The sequence below is a fragment of the Lissotriton vulgaris genome, chromosome 6 (genome assembly GCF_964263255.1).
Source record: "Lissotriton vulgaris chromosome 6, aLisVul1.2, whole genome shotgun sequence".
Taxonomy (NCBI): domain Eukaryota; kingdom Metazoa; phylum Chordata; class Amphibia; order Caudata; family Salamandridae; genus Lissotriton; species Lissotriton vulgaris.
Window position 1 is genome coordinate 697,291,678 of NC_141694.1, and position 16,839 is coordinate 697,308,516.

The 16,839-nt window shown below is 46.0% G+C and overlaps 1 protein-coding gene across 1 annotated transcript in view; it reads right to left on the reverse strand.

The window, feature by feature from the left end:
* Positions 1-16,839, reverse strand: part of LOC147707857 (uncharacterized) — a 910,329-nt gene that overhangs the window by 873,211 nt on the left and 20,279 nt on the right. The window contains exon 2 of the mRNA XM_086925682.1: positions 2,240-2,399. Coding sequence (XP_086781808.1) covers positions 2,240-2,385 — 146 coding nt within the window. The 5' untranslated portion in view covers positions 2,386-2,399. The remainder of the gene's footprint in view (positions 1-2,239; positions 2,400-16,839) is intronic.

Below are 16,839 nucleotides of genomic sequence, written 5' to 3' on the forward strand. Positions count from 1 at the left end.
TGGCAATAGTGCTGGGCTCCGCTGTTCAGGCCTTGTTGGCCTTCTGGCGATCCTCACAGGTCCCCACCTTTCAGGGCTGGTTGTGGCAGCTCTGGTCTGTCCTTGGTATGGAGAAACTCTCCTTGGTGAAAGCAGGGGAGGGGGCGAGATATGCGGAGCTATGGCAACCTTTCCTGTCCCTGCTGGCCACCGAATTCCGAGAAGTGACTTGTCCTAGGTATTTGAGGTTGCTAAGATTGTCAAATGTGAATGACTGAACTGTATAGAGGTGCGAGGTGCTATGCATGGTGTGGGATATTGGATCCGGATTGAGGGAGATGGGGGGTGGGTTGGGGAATGGTTCGGGGGGGGGGGGGGTTGTAGCTGAGTTCTTTTCTAATTGTGGCTCTAGGGGCGCTGGGCAGTCCCTGTCGGTTGGACTAGCAGCTCCTGAGGTCTGTTGGACAAAATGACTATCATGAAGTGGAGCTCTCCTTGTATTGCTGTAACACTGAGCAAATTATCATCTGCAATGTACCTCGATTTTTCAGCTTTGTGTAAGAGCCTCCCTTTCTTTTTTTTGCAATAAAAAGATTTAATACTAAATTACGTAAATCCATTTCAAATCTATGTATGATCAAACAAGACTATGTATTGCCACATATGTCCTTCAGTTTGAAGCAGAGACGCCATACGTTGATAAGTGATTCAATCTCACCCAAATTACAAAGCTGAGTTTTCTCCATTCCTTCGTTATCTTACACCAAGCACAAGTAATATTGTGCTTTAATATACATCCAAAGTATTGTCATGGAAACTTTTGGAACCACTAAAACTTAGCTATTCAAGAAAAATGGAAATTACTTCAGTCTGCCTAATTTCGGCTGGCTGACCTACTACTGACAAATTGCAGATAATGTACCATTCACTGCAGGTGCAAGAGTGGAACCAGCGCAGAACAATTTTCAGAGCTACGCGCTATTCAAAATTATTCCATGATTCCAAGTGGATCAATTCAAGAGGAGTAAACGGGCACAATTCTAAGAGTTTTTGTAGTGGTGGGGTCTGAACAGCACAAATGGCTGTACAAAGATACTGGAACCACACTTGAGTGCCTTATAAGACCATGAAAATCACCTTGGCATTATAAGCCCTTATCAACATTTGAATGGTATGTCGCCCATACTTAATATTAGAACGTTAGCTAAAATATATGTTGCAATCAACTTTAACTCGTCACATTGTTATCATCTCAACTTCTTATACATAGATTCCAATATATATGTAACACCATCAGTGTGTGATCATGAGTGCACTTCTGTTTACATTAAGATTGGCCAGGAAGGAGTCTGCTTAAGGTTCATAGCAAGGCAATCCTATTTTCATGATCAGATAATAGATTAAGAGACTGCTATTATTCAACTGGAGGATAAATGGGTGTTTATAGATACTAACCTTTCCCTTTCAATGTTATAAAGAGGGTTTTCATGATTAAGATACACAGTTTATAGTTGTTGAAACAATTGGTGTGAGGAGTAGGGTCATTATTTTATTTTCGATAGAAAGTTGGAGATAGAGCACATACTGAGAGTGGTGTGCTTTTTTGTTGTGGAATGGGGAAGGGGAAAGTCCAGAAAAATCACAAATTATCCTCTAATACAGAACCTGTTCATAGGAATATACTTATTTCAGAGTCATCCAACATTGCTCAAAAGGGTAAACACTTTGTGCATTCAGAAGCCAATTCAGAGTGTGCGAGGGGCAAATTAAGGTAGATTAAATGATAACTGAAGAAGGGAGAGGTGGAATATATTTACTGAAATCCAGAGTGCTGTTTGAGAATAAAGGCAAGACAACAAAAAACGGCCTCAAAAGCAGCGTGAAATTGAGATCCATGAACATCTGTAGGCATTTACCTTTGGCTGGATCACTGAGAAAGCTGAGCCTTTAAGGATCTCCTCAAAACAAAAAGGAAACATTTCCAAAATGGTAACATGGTTTCCTTCCTAAATTGTTATACTCCGTAGACTCTTACCTGCTTTTTAATTTCATGGCCCTACTAAATACTGCTACACAGACGACATGAGAGAATATGTATCCCAGAGTCCAGAGAAATAAAGGGGAGCTTTTGTCCTCAGAGCGAAGATGGAGGACCAGTCATTTCCCAGAGAGGTGATAACACAAGTGATGAATGAACGTTAATGTTATGGTCAACAGGCCATAAACCACAGTGTTGGTCATCACCTGCAATGCACCTTACCTGTAACCTCGGTTGGGTGTTCCCTGAAGAATCCCATTGTTCTCGATCTCAGTTTTCAGCTCGGCCAGTTGTACAGCCAGCTCCTCCTCCAGCTGCTGGATCCGCTCCACAGAGGAGACCTTGTACACATCACTCATATCCTGCATCCTGGAATTTAGCACTGTCCACAAAGACAACACAAATTAGGTTTCAGAAAGCAAACATTTTAGACGGTTGAACAAGTCAAAGAAAAGTTGGGTTCCCATTTGAAAGGGATCCTGGAAAAAGTCAGAACTTATGCAGTATGTAAGGTACACCAATATCAACAAGTGAAATATGATTAATAGCCAACTAACTGGCAGGTCCATGTGCATGCCTTTTATTTGCATATTTCATTGTATACAATAATGATTACAACTTAGTTAAACTCGTGTTATCATCCATGTACACTCCATATAAGAACGTTCACAAATCTCCTACCTAATTTACAAAAGTTTCAGTAGTAGTCAATACCGCCACCAAAATTCCAGTACCGGAGAGTATACCCGTAAGATTGCTTAGAGCAGAGAATAAACGTTAGAATCTCACTGGCAGTGAAAGTGACCATCATGGTCGTTGCCAGTAAATAGGCCATTGTTAATTCCCTAGCCATGGTCTATGCCCCTCTTAAGCCATGAGCCATTGAATAAATATGTGTGTCGCTCTAAGTTGGATGGATGTGCCCAGAAGTCGGTCATATGAACACTGTCACTTAAACTGATATACCTAGCTGATGAACTAGGGCCAACCCTGTCCTGGGTTGCTTGTGTTCCGGCTCAGGGAGGATCTGACCCGGCAGTTCTATTCAACTGCCATTCATTTTTTGCCTTTGCCCACCACAGCACACAGAATGTGCAGGAGCTTAGCTTAGGGTGGTGTGATAAACTCCAAATAAATGCATTCTTGGCTTTGCAGTTGGGTCTAGGGTCGCTGAGTCAGGCCTGTTATCTCGGTCTTTTTTTCTGGTTGTGAGACAAGACTGAAAGACAAAACAGAGACCTCTGATGTGAATGGGAGAGAAAAAGAGGCCAAGATACGCATCTTGGTGGCAGAGTTTTGAAATGTAAAACCAGATAACCTGGAATCAATACAGACTTCCCTGCTTGTCCAAATTGTGTGATCCTAGGCACGTATTTGATTCACACAGATCCTCCTTTTCCCTTATTATTGCATATGAGCATACTCAAATACTTGTGTTCAGAATAAGTGCTGTACAAACTTCTCTTACATTTGTTTTAATAGACTGAAATGTTGCTCGATCCATGATAAGAATATAGGCCAGGTTTAGGATTTACATGAGTACTGACTAAATCTCTTCCTTTGCAGTGATATAATCGGACTTACTAAGGTGAAACGCTTCCACAAATTAAAGAAACACTTTTTGGAACACTGAAGAGATTGTATCATATTTTTACATTATGTTTGTTGCACAACATACATGACAAACGTTTTCATGGCTCAGATCATGCACAAACTCTTAGAGCTAAGCCAGACTTGAGGCTTGACTCACCCTATTCATTTTCCAGCAAGCCCTCCTCTATTTGTGACTCGGGCTTAGTACATGGGGCCATCAGTCACTTGAAAAAATGATTCGTAAAGGAGAGTACTAGAAACATGGAGCCCTGCCCCCACTATTCAATAACTCTACTATTAATGATTCTTGTAGTAAAGATGAAGAGGAATGCGTGCAGCAAAAATACTTTTAAAATAAGTGTTCTCAGAGCAGGGACTCCATGCTATTGAGTTGAATGTGACTGCAGCCATGAGTTTCCAGGGAGAACTATCAGGCCCAGGTGGGACAAGGAGGGGTATAGCTTCTACAGGTGTTTGTAGCGCGACACCCCGCTTTTAGTTGGATCTGGGGGTCCTGACTGGGGTCTGCTTGCCTCTGTTGGTATTTTTCACTTCAATAGGAGGTTTTAACTTGTTCATTTTTTTGGATAGGGATTATATATATATATATATATATATATATATATATATATATATTTTTTTTTTTTTTACTGAAAAAAACCAAAGGTTTCAGGCACGTTATAGTTAGAAATTATGTAGCTATTCACAAAACCATGTAGCCGGTTACAAACCAAAAGACAGATGGATACAGATATTCACACAGTTTTGTCATTAACCCATGCATTCAGTAAGATACTTTTAATCACTCACTTATAGTCAGTCACGCACCTACTAAATCATTCATTCAGACACTTATACACCCACTCATTCTTCAATATGCCTTTCCCTATATATATTAAACATATTTAAACTTTACAGAAACACACAGTCACTGGATGATGTCATCAGTGATGTCATTTAGTGATGTCACTGACCATGTCATGCGTGATGCAATATGTCATCAGCAGTGCATTGCGGGGGCGCAAGTTAATGTCTAGCTAACTATAACACCCCTGAAACCTATGTTTTTTTCAGTGATTTTCTAAGGTTTTTTAAATGCTAATTTCTAACTATACCGTGCCTGAAACCTATGTTTTTTTTAAGTGAATTTCAAAGGTTTTTAAATGCTAATTTCTAACTATAACGTGCCTGAAACCTGTGGATTTTTCAGTGAATTTCAAAGGTTTTTCAAATGCTAGTTTCTAACTATGCCTACAGAGGTAGGACATGTGAAGAAAGAAGAAAAAAAGCACATAAAGAAGCAAAAGAAATGCAGAAAGAAGCAACATTAGTCCACAAAGACAAAGAAAAGTGCAGGAAGCATGCAGAAAAAACTAACAGGGGAGCAGAAAGAGGCCTTGTTCCAAAATCATCCTGTGCCCACAACTTTTTCAGACGGGTACTGGTGGTAACTGACTCTGACTAACCAGGCCTAGAGCCAGTGCTATGCTAAAAGACACTTAGAATACAGTGAAAACACCTACATACACTAGGGAACACTATGCGTTGGGGTACCCCGTGATTAGCGTGACCTCCTCTGTAAGGCCCTGGTACATAATAGTGCAGGGGGATTAAAACTACCTCTTAAAATGTGCTACGGGGCGCGTTTGCACAGTGGTGAAGGGAGAGGGGGGCCCGAGGTGACATGTGTGCAAACACGCCCTGTGACCGTTTTAAGTTTTAACATGGAGAAAACACATTTTGGGACCCCCCTTTTTTCTCGCCCCGCTTGCTGAATCACCCCAAAACTTTCAAGATAGGAGCTGACCGGAGCGCCCCACTAGTTTTTGAATTTCGCGAAGATTCGTCAACCGGCGCCAAAGTTATTGGCAAAAGAAAAAACACGCTTTTTGAATAGAAACAAGATCCTAATAACTAACTACCAACTGGCGACCGCCAGTAGGCAATGTATATGTATATGAATATATATATATATATATATATATATATATATATATATATATATATATATATATATATATTCACTAAAAAAACCATAGGTTTCACACTCGTCATAGTTGGGAATTAGCATTTAAAAAACCTTTGAAATTCAATGAAAAAACCATAGGTTTCACACCAGTTATAGTTAGCTGAACATTTTACTCATACAAAACCAATGAAATTCCCACGTTATAGTTAGTTGGACTCACTATAACTCGCGCGCCCGCAATCCACTGCTGATGATGTCACATATTACATCATTCATGACATGTTCAGTAACCAATCAAAATGTTACTTACGTTTTGAATTTGAATGTGATTAAGTATGATTGGTTATGTATGTATCTTAAATGAGAGGAAAACACGGCCATTTTGAGATACTCCTGTCTGAGGTACTTTTGAGAAGAATTTTGGGTGCTCAATTTCTGGAGTTTGAATTACACAGAACTAACTCTTCTCCTACTTACAAAAAGGTGAGTTGTTAATTTGTAAGAACTATGTTGTACACTTTAAGATAATCTGGAAAATGTTTTCTGTTCGCTATTTACAGTCATTCTATTATAATTATGGATTAAGATAGACTTCATCACATGCAGTGCTTTATATTTCTAGTTCCTGCCTGATACTATTCAGTACCAATTAATTTTAAAGAACTAAATACTTGAATAAGCTACTTTTATATTATGTATTTATAAAAAAGAAAAATGAAAGTGATTACTTTTTTCTGCAATTTACAGCAAAAAATTTGAAATTAAAATGAATCAGAATGAGGAGACCAAGGAAATTTCTTTTAAAATTACAACTACATTACTTGAAATTCAAAATGTCACGGATATTGGCAGCACCATTTTATCACAAGCAGGAGATGACATTAATGATTTTCTTGATGAATCGCTAGACGAAGAATTTACTGAATGTTTGGATACAATAGTGTTAGACCTAGGGTTTTCCTAGCCAACACGTGGGTAGTATGGCACCGGGCTAAGGCTTGCTCCAAGGAATGTGCGTGTACAGCTTGCGTAACCTTTCAGGAACTCAGAGCCCATCCATTCAAAAATGACACCACACCTTTCCTTTAGGGAAATAAGGTTGTACTTTATAAAAATATAGGCTTTGTTCTCTTTGGTATGATAGTTCACTTTTTCACATTAGTACATCACCTCTTAAATTACTTCAGTTTCAGTAAGAAATACAATTTTGTTATCACTTCTTCTTCTCCCCCTCTGTAAGAAAAGTTTACATAATACCCAACATTCTTCGCCGTTAGACAGTATACAGATATCTCATTGAAAAGAACCACCTCCCTTCTTCACTTTGTCTTGTACAGGGTTAAAATGGTACCTGAATCCCCCAACTTGCAGGCTTAACACTGGTGGTAAACAGCAGTTCCTCAATCCCCCTTCAGTTGTCAATATTGTCTGGTCTCTAATTCACAGCTGGCTATGCAAAGAAACAGACAAGTTCAATACCATTGTAACAACACATGACCCTCTGTTATTCCTAGAACTAGTTAAGTAAACAGAGCAGATAGTGCAGATGTTTCAGGAGACAGGACTCCCTTTGGTATGAGTGTGTCTTGTCCCAGGCAGTTGCGCTTCTAAAGAATGGGGGGGGGGTTTATTTATGGATATCCCCTGGAGGCCACTAATTCACTGCCCCAAAGTTAGATGGTTTTGGTTTCCCTGATTACGGTACGCTGTCCCAGCAATTGAATGGAAGTTCTTTTCGAGCACTGTCTGAGGCGTTTCAGAGGAGCGGAGGTTTCCCTGGGCGTGTGCTTGTCTGGGGAGCGTCTACACACACCGTCCCCCCACCAGAAAGGTTGACCCGGCTTACTTTATTTGCTGACGCTCCTAAGCGGGAGGAAGGAAATCGAGGTAGGCAGCTCCGGCGGCGGCTCCTCAGTCGCGGGGCTCTCCCATTCGATGCTCCTGCGGCGGGGCTCCCGCCGTGTGATGGGTTGTTCCTCGCCTGCTTCCGACGCCCAGCGCTTCCTTCCCGCAGCCGACTCCGCCCGTCGATGGGTCCGACCCTTCCTTCCGGACCTCTGCAGCTGGGGCACACGAACTCCTGTTGACGGAGAGGTTCCGGGTCGGGTTCGCCACCTCAGCAACACCGCTTCTCCTCTTCACTCGCCGTTTAGACTCCGGACCCGGCACAGGAAGGCTCCTCACGCCGTCGGCACCTCAGCTGGCACCCTCGGTCTCCCTCACACGGTGAGTGCCACGCAGCAGGGTAATAAACGCTTCTCTGGCAGTTCTGCCAATAGGCTCACGTTCCCGGCTCTGACAGCAGCTTGAATTAGCGGAGCACTTGCTGCTAGTCAGTGTCCAGTTGTTTTTGCGGTGCACGTATTCCAAAGGTGAGGAAACGTGAAATCTTCACCACAGCCTTGGGTACAGGGTTTGGTCGGTACAACAAGGGGAAATGTCCATTCAGGTGATTGCGGCTTCTTAGTCGATAGTCCCCTAATACAGCACTGTCCTCCTTATTTGATCGCCTCTCTCCTGTCCTGATGTACCTTTTGCCTCTGGCTCAAAGGACTACACAAAATGGCCACCTCTGACCTGTCCTTTTATAGGCTAGGTCCAGTCGGTTGGGAAGTTCTGGTGGGTTCTAGAACCTTCCTCATGTAAGTTCATGGGACAGTTCCCTGGCGGTGACAGTTATGTCGGTTGGTGGCCACCATCTTAGGTCCCAGGTGTTTGTCTAAATTTTGATGAGGGTAACTAGGCCTCAGTGAGGTAAGGGAAACATCTTACCCAAGGAACACCTAGCCCCTCAGACAATGCTGTCAACAAAAACTCCAGGTGGCATAAAAGAAAAAGGTTAAAATACTGGGAGGCTAAAGGGGACAAAATAAATCATCCTTGTGAGGGGACCCTCAGAATCAGACAGGTCTCACACGCGTCCCCCCAGCTGAAAGTGGGGAGAACTACCTAATCCCTTGGGAGTTCTCATCACTAAGGCGGAAATACCTAGAGAGACCGTCTGCATTGGCATGGTCCACTCCAGGCCGATGTTCCACACGGAAGTCCATCCCCTGTAGGGAAATGGACCACCTCAACAACTTGGGATTCTCCCCCTTCATTTGCATCAGCCAACGAAGGGGCCGGTGGTCAGTCTGAACCAGGAAGTGCGAGCCAAATAAGTATGGTCGCAGCTTCTTCAGAGCCCAAACCACCGCAAAGGCTTCTCGCTCTATAGTACTCCACCTCTGTTCCCTGGGGAGTAGTCTCCGGGATAGGAAGACCACGGGTTGATCCAAGCCCTCGTCATTCAGTTGCGATAACACTGCCCCAATGCCATGTTCTGATGCATCTGTTTGGACAATGAACTCTCTTGAAAAATCAGGGGCCCTGAGGATTGGAGCAGTACACAATGCTTGTTTTAATGTCATGAAGGCTTGCTGGCAAGCCTCCGTCCAGACTACCCTTCGAGGTTGTTTCTTGGAAGTAAGTTCCGTGAGGGGAGCTACAATAGTGCCATACCCCTTCACGAAACGGCGGTAATATCCTGTGAGGCCCAGGAAGGCTCGGACCTCTGTTTGGGTCTTGGGGGGCTCCCAGGCCATGATGGCCTCAATCTTCGCCTGGAGGGGCTGCACCGTCCCTCTGCCCACCAAGTGGCCCAGGTACACTACTGACCCCTGCCCGATCTGACACTTACTGGCCTTGATGGTCAAGCCAGCTTGTTGCAGGGCCTGGAGAACAGCTTGCAAATGTTGCAAATGATCCTCCCAGCTGCTACTGAAGACAGCTATGTCATCCAGATAAGCAGCGGAAAAAGCTTCCATACCAGAGAGGACCTGGTTCACCAGCCGCTGAAACGTTGCAGGGGCGTTCTTGAGCCCAAAGGGCATCACGCAGAACTGGTAGTGACCCTGTGGCGTGGAGAAGGCTGACCTTTCCTTTGCTCCTTCAGTAAGGGAGATCTGCCAGTACCCGGAAGTAAGGTCAAAGGTACTTAAGTATTGGGCAGCTCCCAGCCGGTCAATAAGTTCATCCGCCCTGGGGATCGGATGAGCATCAGTCTTTGTTACTGAGTTCAGCCCTCGGTAATCCACACAGAACCTTAGTTCAGGTGTGGCGCCCGGTGGGGCAGCTTTCGGTACCAGAACCACCGGACTTGACCAAGGGCTATTGGAAGGTTCAATTACTCCCAGCTCCAGCATCTTGGCTACTTCACCATGGATGCTGGCCTTCACCTTGTCTGACAGCCGGTAGATCTTAGACTTTACAGGTGGGCTGTCTCCTGTGTCCACATCATGGGTACACAGGTGGGTCCTTCCCGGGACAAGGGAGAACAGGGAGGAAAATTGCTCCAGGATCTGGCGGCAATCTCTTCGCTGTTCAGGAGTCAGGGATGGTGAGAGAATCACTCCCTCCACCGACCCATCCTTTTCTTGAGACGAGAAAAGATCAGGGAGAGGTTCACTTTCCTCTTCCTCTGCTCCATCGGTCACCATCATCAAGACGACCTCGGGCCTCTCATGGTGTGGCTTGAGGCTATTGGCATGAAGCACCCGGTGGGGCTGTCTGGGGGTCTTGAGGTCCACCAAGTATGTGGCCTTCCCCTTTTTCTCCAATACCTCAAAGGGGCCTGTCCAACGATCCTGTAGAGCGTTTAGCTCTCCAGGTTCCATCACCCACACTTTCTGTCCAGGCTCCAGTTCCACAGGGTGAGCATTGTGGTCATACCACTCCTTCATTACTGCTTGGCTGGCTTCCAAGTTGTCCGAAGCTTGCTTCCACAACTTGGCCATTTGGCTCCGGAAGGCCAGCATGTAGCTCACCATGTCCTGGGGAAGCTTCCTGGGAGTCTTTTCCCAGCTGTCCTTCACCAGGCTGAGAGGACCCCGTACAGGGTGCCCATACAGAAGTTCGAAGGGGCTGAAGCCCACTCCCTTCTGTGGCACTTCCCTGTAGGAAAACAAGAGACAGGGTAGGAGGACGTCCCATTTCCGCCGCAGGCTCTCAGGCAGACTTCTTATCATGCCTTTCAAGGTCTTGTTAAACCTTTCCACGAGACCATTGGTCTGTGGGTGGTAAGGAGTGGTAAACCGGTAGGTAACACCACACTCCTTCCACATAGCCCGCATGTAAGCTGACAGAAAGTTGGTCCCCCTATCGGACACAACCTCCTTGCGGAAACCCACTCGGGTGAAGATCCCCATCAGGGCCTTTGCCACTGCAGGTGCAGTGATGGTCCTCAGAGGAATTGCCTCTGGGTACCTTGTGGCATGATCCACTAGAACCAGGATAAACTTGTGACCAGCTGAAGTTGGTGGATCTAATGGCCCTACAATGTCGATGCCCACCCTTTCAAAGGGGGTGCTAACGACTGGAAGTGGTTCCAGGGGAGCTTTCAGCTTCACCCCTGTTTTCCCACTGGCTTGGCAAGTCACACACGTCCGACAGTAGGTATCAGACGCCACTCTCATCCGAGGCCAGTACAAGTGGGGGACAAGCCGGGCAAAGGTCTTGTCCTGCCCTAGGTGTCCTGCCAAGGGTATCTCGTGAGCCAGTTCCAGAAGGAAGGCTCTAAAACATTGGGGGACCACCAAGGCTCTGGCTGTACCAGGTCCAGGTGCCTTTGATTCACTGTAGAGGAGCCCATCCTCCCAGTAAATCTGGTAGTTCCCTACAACGTTCCCTGCTGCCTGAGCTTTGGCCTGTTGCCGCAGCCCTTCAAGAGTAGGACACTCCTCCTGAGCTTTGCAGAATTCCTCCCTGGAAGGACCTCCCTTCATATGCCATTCAGCGGGGATGGGTAGGTTCTCCAGGGAAGCAACATTCTCCTCCGTGGACTCCAGATCCACCTCCGCAGGTGGCCTATCTATCTCACGAGGTAGAGATGTCGAGGCAGGTCCTTCCTGCCTTCTGTCCTCTTCTCTGGCAGCGGGCTGGGCCATTGTTTCAGGCTCCAGCGTAAGCGAACTCCCCCTCCGGGTAGTCGCGGACCTTGTGCTGACACAGGCCCAGTCAGGTGTACCCAGCATCTCAGAATGAGTCTGGTATTCCACCCCCCTCCAAACATTGTGCTCCATATCATTTCCTAACAGGCAATCAACAGGCACGGCAGGGCTTACGGCAACTCGAAGTGAGCCTGCAACCCCTCCCCACTCAAAGGGTACCTCGGCCACGGGATAGTGGCCCAATCTGCCGTCAGCCATCACAGCGGGATGGAGTACATTTGGGATGACCTGCTCTGATGACACCAGCTGACTCCTCACCATAGTCATACTGGCTCCTGTGTCTCTCAGAGCCTCCCCTCTACGGCCGTTGATGGTGACCCACTGCTCATACTTGGTAGTATTGGAAGGCAATTGGGTCTTTGGCACCATCTCCTTATCACCCAGGGACATTAAAGTGACACCCGCCCGCTCCCCTCCGTTACCCAAAGGCATCTCCTCCCCGAGCACTACACTAGTTATTCCCGAGGCTTTTCCTCCAGTGGGAGGGGGTGGTCTTTTTGGGCATCTCACGTCTCCTTTATAATGTCCCACACCACCACACTCGAAGCAATGAACAACCCTTGGCTGCTGACTTTGGCCAGGATTAGGGTTGCGGGGGGGTTAACCTTAGGGATGAATCCTCTGCCCCTTCCTTGTGAAGTATTTTGTGGACCTTTTGAGAACTCCCTCTTATTATCTCCCCCCTCTTTCTTCTGGGGGTTGCCCTGTCCAGACTTCTGGGAATCCCCCCCAGTCCCCTTCGAGGACACCCGGGTACTAGCCCAGATGTCAGCCTCCTCAGCAAGCTTCCTGGGGCTGGTCAGCTTGCTGTCCACCAGGTGTTGACGCAGCTCGGGAAAACATTTCTCGAGTAGGTGTTCCTTGAGTATGAGGTCATATAAACCTTCATAGTCCCCTACCTCGCTGCCTTTCACCCAACCCTCCAAGGCTTTCCTGGCGTAATCAAGAAAATCCACCCAATTCTGTGTGCCTAGTTTGTGGCTATTCCTGAATTTCTGCCTGTACTTCTCAGGAGTTAGTCCAAACTTCCTTATCAGCACCACTTTCATTGTAGGGTAGTGGGTTTGCTCATCCCGCTCCAGGGCCAACAAGGTATCCCTGCCAGCAGGTGGCATGTACTTATACAGCCCTCCCCCCCAGTGGGTTTCCAAGATCCCATGGGCCCTTAAGGAGACCTCATAGGCGGCTAGCCACTTGGAAATATCTCACCTGGAGTGTAGCTAGCAATGACATCCTTGGGTAAGTAGGGTCTGGGTTCTCTGGTGATCTCTTTGTTTTCGCTGCCACCATTACTTGGATTGGAGGTTCTTAAGGTTAAGGCTTGAAGGTCTAACTCTTTTATTGTTCGCTCGTGGGCCAACCTTCTGTCCTCCCTCTCCATGTCCATTCTAGCTAAATCCAATTTTAGTCTCCTCTCTTCCCTCCTGTCTTCTAGCTCGGCGTCAGTAAGGCTCCTCACTGAGACACTGCTGCCCTCCCTTGAAAGTGATCTGGGACCTGTCAGTAGATTCCCCCTTCAGTTTGGTACAGCAGCCCTGCCCCAAGGACAGTGTCTTGATCACTCTCTTCTGTGTCCTGTTCCTCCTCTATATGAGCTTCCACCCATGCCCTCAAGCTTGTCTGTAACTCACTTTTCTTGGCACCTTTCTTGTTGAACACCCCCTGTCTTTGACACCACTCTTTAAGTTGGGCCACAGTGTAGGTCTCTATCTCCTCAAGGTTCAATTCCATTTTACAAATATGGTATCAAATGGGCACTCAGGAGAGAACTAAGAAGCGTAATCTGAGGATAACCTCCACCCACCACCAGGAGTAAATTTGGAAAATCAAAATATAAATTTGGGAGACCGCTTGGAGAAAACTCCAGGTGTAGGTTTATGGTGCACCCTGAATTACTGCAAGGTATACGCAAGCACAAGTAGTATCCCACCGCTGAAACACCAATATGTTAGACCTAGGGTTTTCCTAGCCAACACGTGGGTAGTATGGCACCGGGCTAAGGCTTGCTCCAAGGAATGTGCGTGTACAGCTTGCGTAACCTTTCAGGAACTCAGAGCCCATCCATTCAAAAATGACACCACACCTTTCCTTTAGGAAAATAAGGTTGTACTTTATAAAAATATAGGCTTTGTTCTCTTTGGTATGATAGTTCACTTTTTCACATTAGTACATCACCTCTTAAATTACTTCAGTTTCAGTAAGAAATACAATTTTGTTATCACTTCTTCTTCTCCCCCTCTGTAAGAAAAGTTTACATAATACCCAACATTCTTCGCCGTTAGACATTATACAGATATCTCATTGAAAAGAACCACCTCCCTTCTTCACTTTGTCTTGTACAGGGTTAAAATGGTACCTGAATTCCCCAACTTGCAGGCTTAACATTGGTGGTAAACAGCAGTTCCTCAATCCCCCTTCAGTTGTCAATATTGTCTGGTCTCTAATTCACAGCTGGCTATGCAAAGAAACAGACAAGTTCAATACCATTGTAACAACACATGACCCTCTGTTATTCCTAGAACTAGTTAAGTAAACAGAGCAGATAGTGCAGATGTTTCAGGAGACAGGACTCCCTTTCGGTATGAGCGTGTCTTGTCCCAGGCAGTTGCGCTTCTAAAGAATGGGGGGGTGAGGGGGTTTATTTATGGATATCCCCTGGAGGCCACTCATTCACTGCCCCAAAGTTAGATGGTTTGGTTTCCCTGATTACGGTACGCTGTCCCAGCAATTTAATGGAAGTTCTTTTCGAGCACTGTCTGAGGTGTTTCAGAGGAGCGGAGGTTTCCCTGGGCGTGTGCTTGTCTGGGGAGCGTCTACACACACCGTCCCCCCACCAGAAAGGTTGACCCGGCTTACTTTATTTGCTGACGCTCCTAAGCGGGAGGAAGGAAATCGAGGTAGGCCGCTCCGGCGGCGGCTCCTCAGTCGCGGGGCTCTCCCATTCGATGCTCCCGCCGTGTGATGGGTTGTTCCTCGCCTGCTTCCGACGCCCAGCACTTCCTTCCCGCAGCCGACTCCGCCCGTCGATGGGTCCGCCCCTTCCTTCCGGACCTCTGTGGCTGGGGCACACGAACTCCTGTTGACGGAGAGGTTCCGGGTCGGGTTCGCCACCTCAGCAACGCCGCTTCTCCTCTTCACTCGCCGTTTGGACTCCGGACCCGGCACAGGAAGGCTCCTCACGCCGTCGGCACCTCAGCTGCCACCCTCGGTCTCCCTCACACGGTGAGTGCCACGCAGCAGGGTAATAAACGCTTCTCTGGCAGTTCTGCCAATAGGCTCACGTTCCCGGCTCTGACAGCAGCTTGAATTAGCGGAGCACTTGCTGCTAGTCAGTGTCCAGTTGTTTTTGCGGTGCACGTATTCCAAAGGTGAGGAAACGTGAAATCTTCACCACAGCCTTGGGTACAGGGTTTGGTCGGTACAACAAGGGGAAATGTCCATTCAGGTGATTGCCGACTTCTTAGTCGATAGTCCCCTAATACAGCACTGTCCTCCTTATTTGATCGCCTCTCTCCTGTCCCGATGTACCTTTTGCCTCTGGCTCAAAGGACTACACAAAATGGCCACCTCTGACCTGTCCTTTTATAGGCTAGGTCCAGTCGGTTGGGAAGTTCTGGTGGGTTCTAGAACCTTCCTCATGTAAGTTCATGGGACAGTTCCCTGGCGGTGGCAGTTATGTCGGTTGGTGGCCACCATCTTAGGTCCCAGGTGTTTGTCTAAATTTTGATGAGGGTAACTAGGCCTCAGTGAGGTAAGGGAAACATCTTACCCAAGGAACACCTAGCCCCTCAGACAATGCTGTCAACAAAAACTCCAGGTGGCATAAAAGAAAAAGGTTAAAATACTGGGAGGCTAAAGTGGACAAAATAAATCATCCTTGTGAGGGGACCCTCAGAATCAGACAGGTCTCACAAATAGAATACCAACAATCATTGAACACTTTTCATGAGAAGATTGATCATATGATTGAAGAGGAGATTACAGATGAGGACATACTACAAGCTCTATTAAATTATGAAAATTCTGAACAATAAATTATTTACAAATTAAAAATTAGTTGACATTCATTTTTATTTCTAATTTATGAGGTAGTAGCGAAGTGACTGTAGTATAATGTGATATTTATAGTATAGAGTACAAAATTTGTATGTAACATAGTAAGTTTACTCATATTTACTTCCCTTCTCCCACTGTACTTTTTCCAATGTATATTTGACATCTCTTCTTCATCTCCTGCTCACTTTCTCTCACTATCTGTCTCTGATGCACCCTATCGCCGCCATTTTGTGGAGAAGAGAGTGAAATATAATACTTCAAAACATGAAAAGGGAGCAGTATAGAGTGCCCCTCACCCCCTAGACATTCTCAGGGGTCCCAAAAGGATCTGTTTCTGCTTTCCTGAGAGACTATGGTATGAGTTCAATAACTTGCATTACAACATGCAAGATATCTACAGATGAGACGATGTACATTTCTCAGATGAGGAGAACAGAGTCTTTCTCTTGAATTTTTGATTCTGCATCGGTACCTACTTGTAGGTACTTAAATCACCCACATTACACAACAGCTCTTTTTCGAGCTACCCTACCTCTAAGCAATCCAAATTCTTATTTAAAACTATTTTCTTTCACTGTTTTACCCTGTAGTGCGCTCAGGGTGCGCGTACCGGTGAGCATACATGGGAAGGCACCCAGCGCTTACCCCGCAAAAATTGCAAAAAATAAAAAAAGGTTTTTTGTCCTTCAGGGTCCTTCTAGGCCCCCCTCGGAAAACCTAGGGGGTCAGGGGGTGTGTACCCTGCCCCCTTTTAAACATTTCCCCCTTTTTATTTTCACCTCTTGTGTCTCGATTCTACCGAGACACAAGATGGCGGACTCTCCGGACTGTTTAGAATGTTGACAGACATCCGACAGCCAATCAGCTTTCCGCTCGCATGCTCCCGTACCCACACAATCCAACCAATTAGGTAGAAAAGAAACGGCAGCACTCCGATGTAAAGAAGTTTCAAAGTCTATTTATTTTCCAAACCCCCTTCACCCCCGACAGACGCGTTTCGCAAAAAAGCTTTGTCAGTGATAGTTTGTGCAAACATACGATCGCCATTTTAAACCCACCGCACTTTTTCATTTCATCAACATAGAAGATGGTAAATTCCATGGAAATGGCGGCCATCTTGTAGTGTAGTATTACAAAGATTCCAAATTGGTTAAAATAGCAAAAATAAAGTGCTCTAGTGCTATATTAAAATCGGTCAACAACAAACATTACATTAT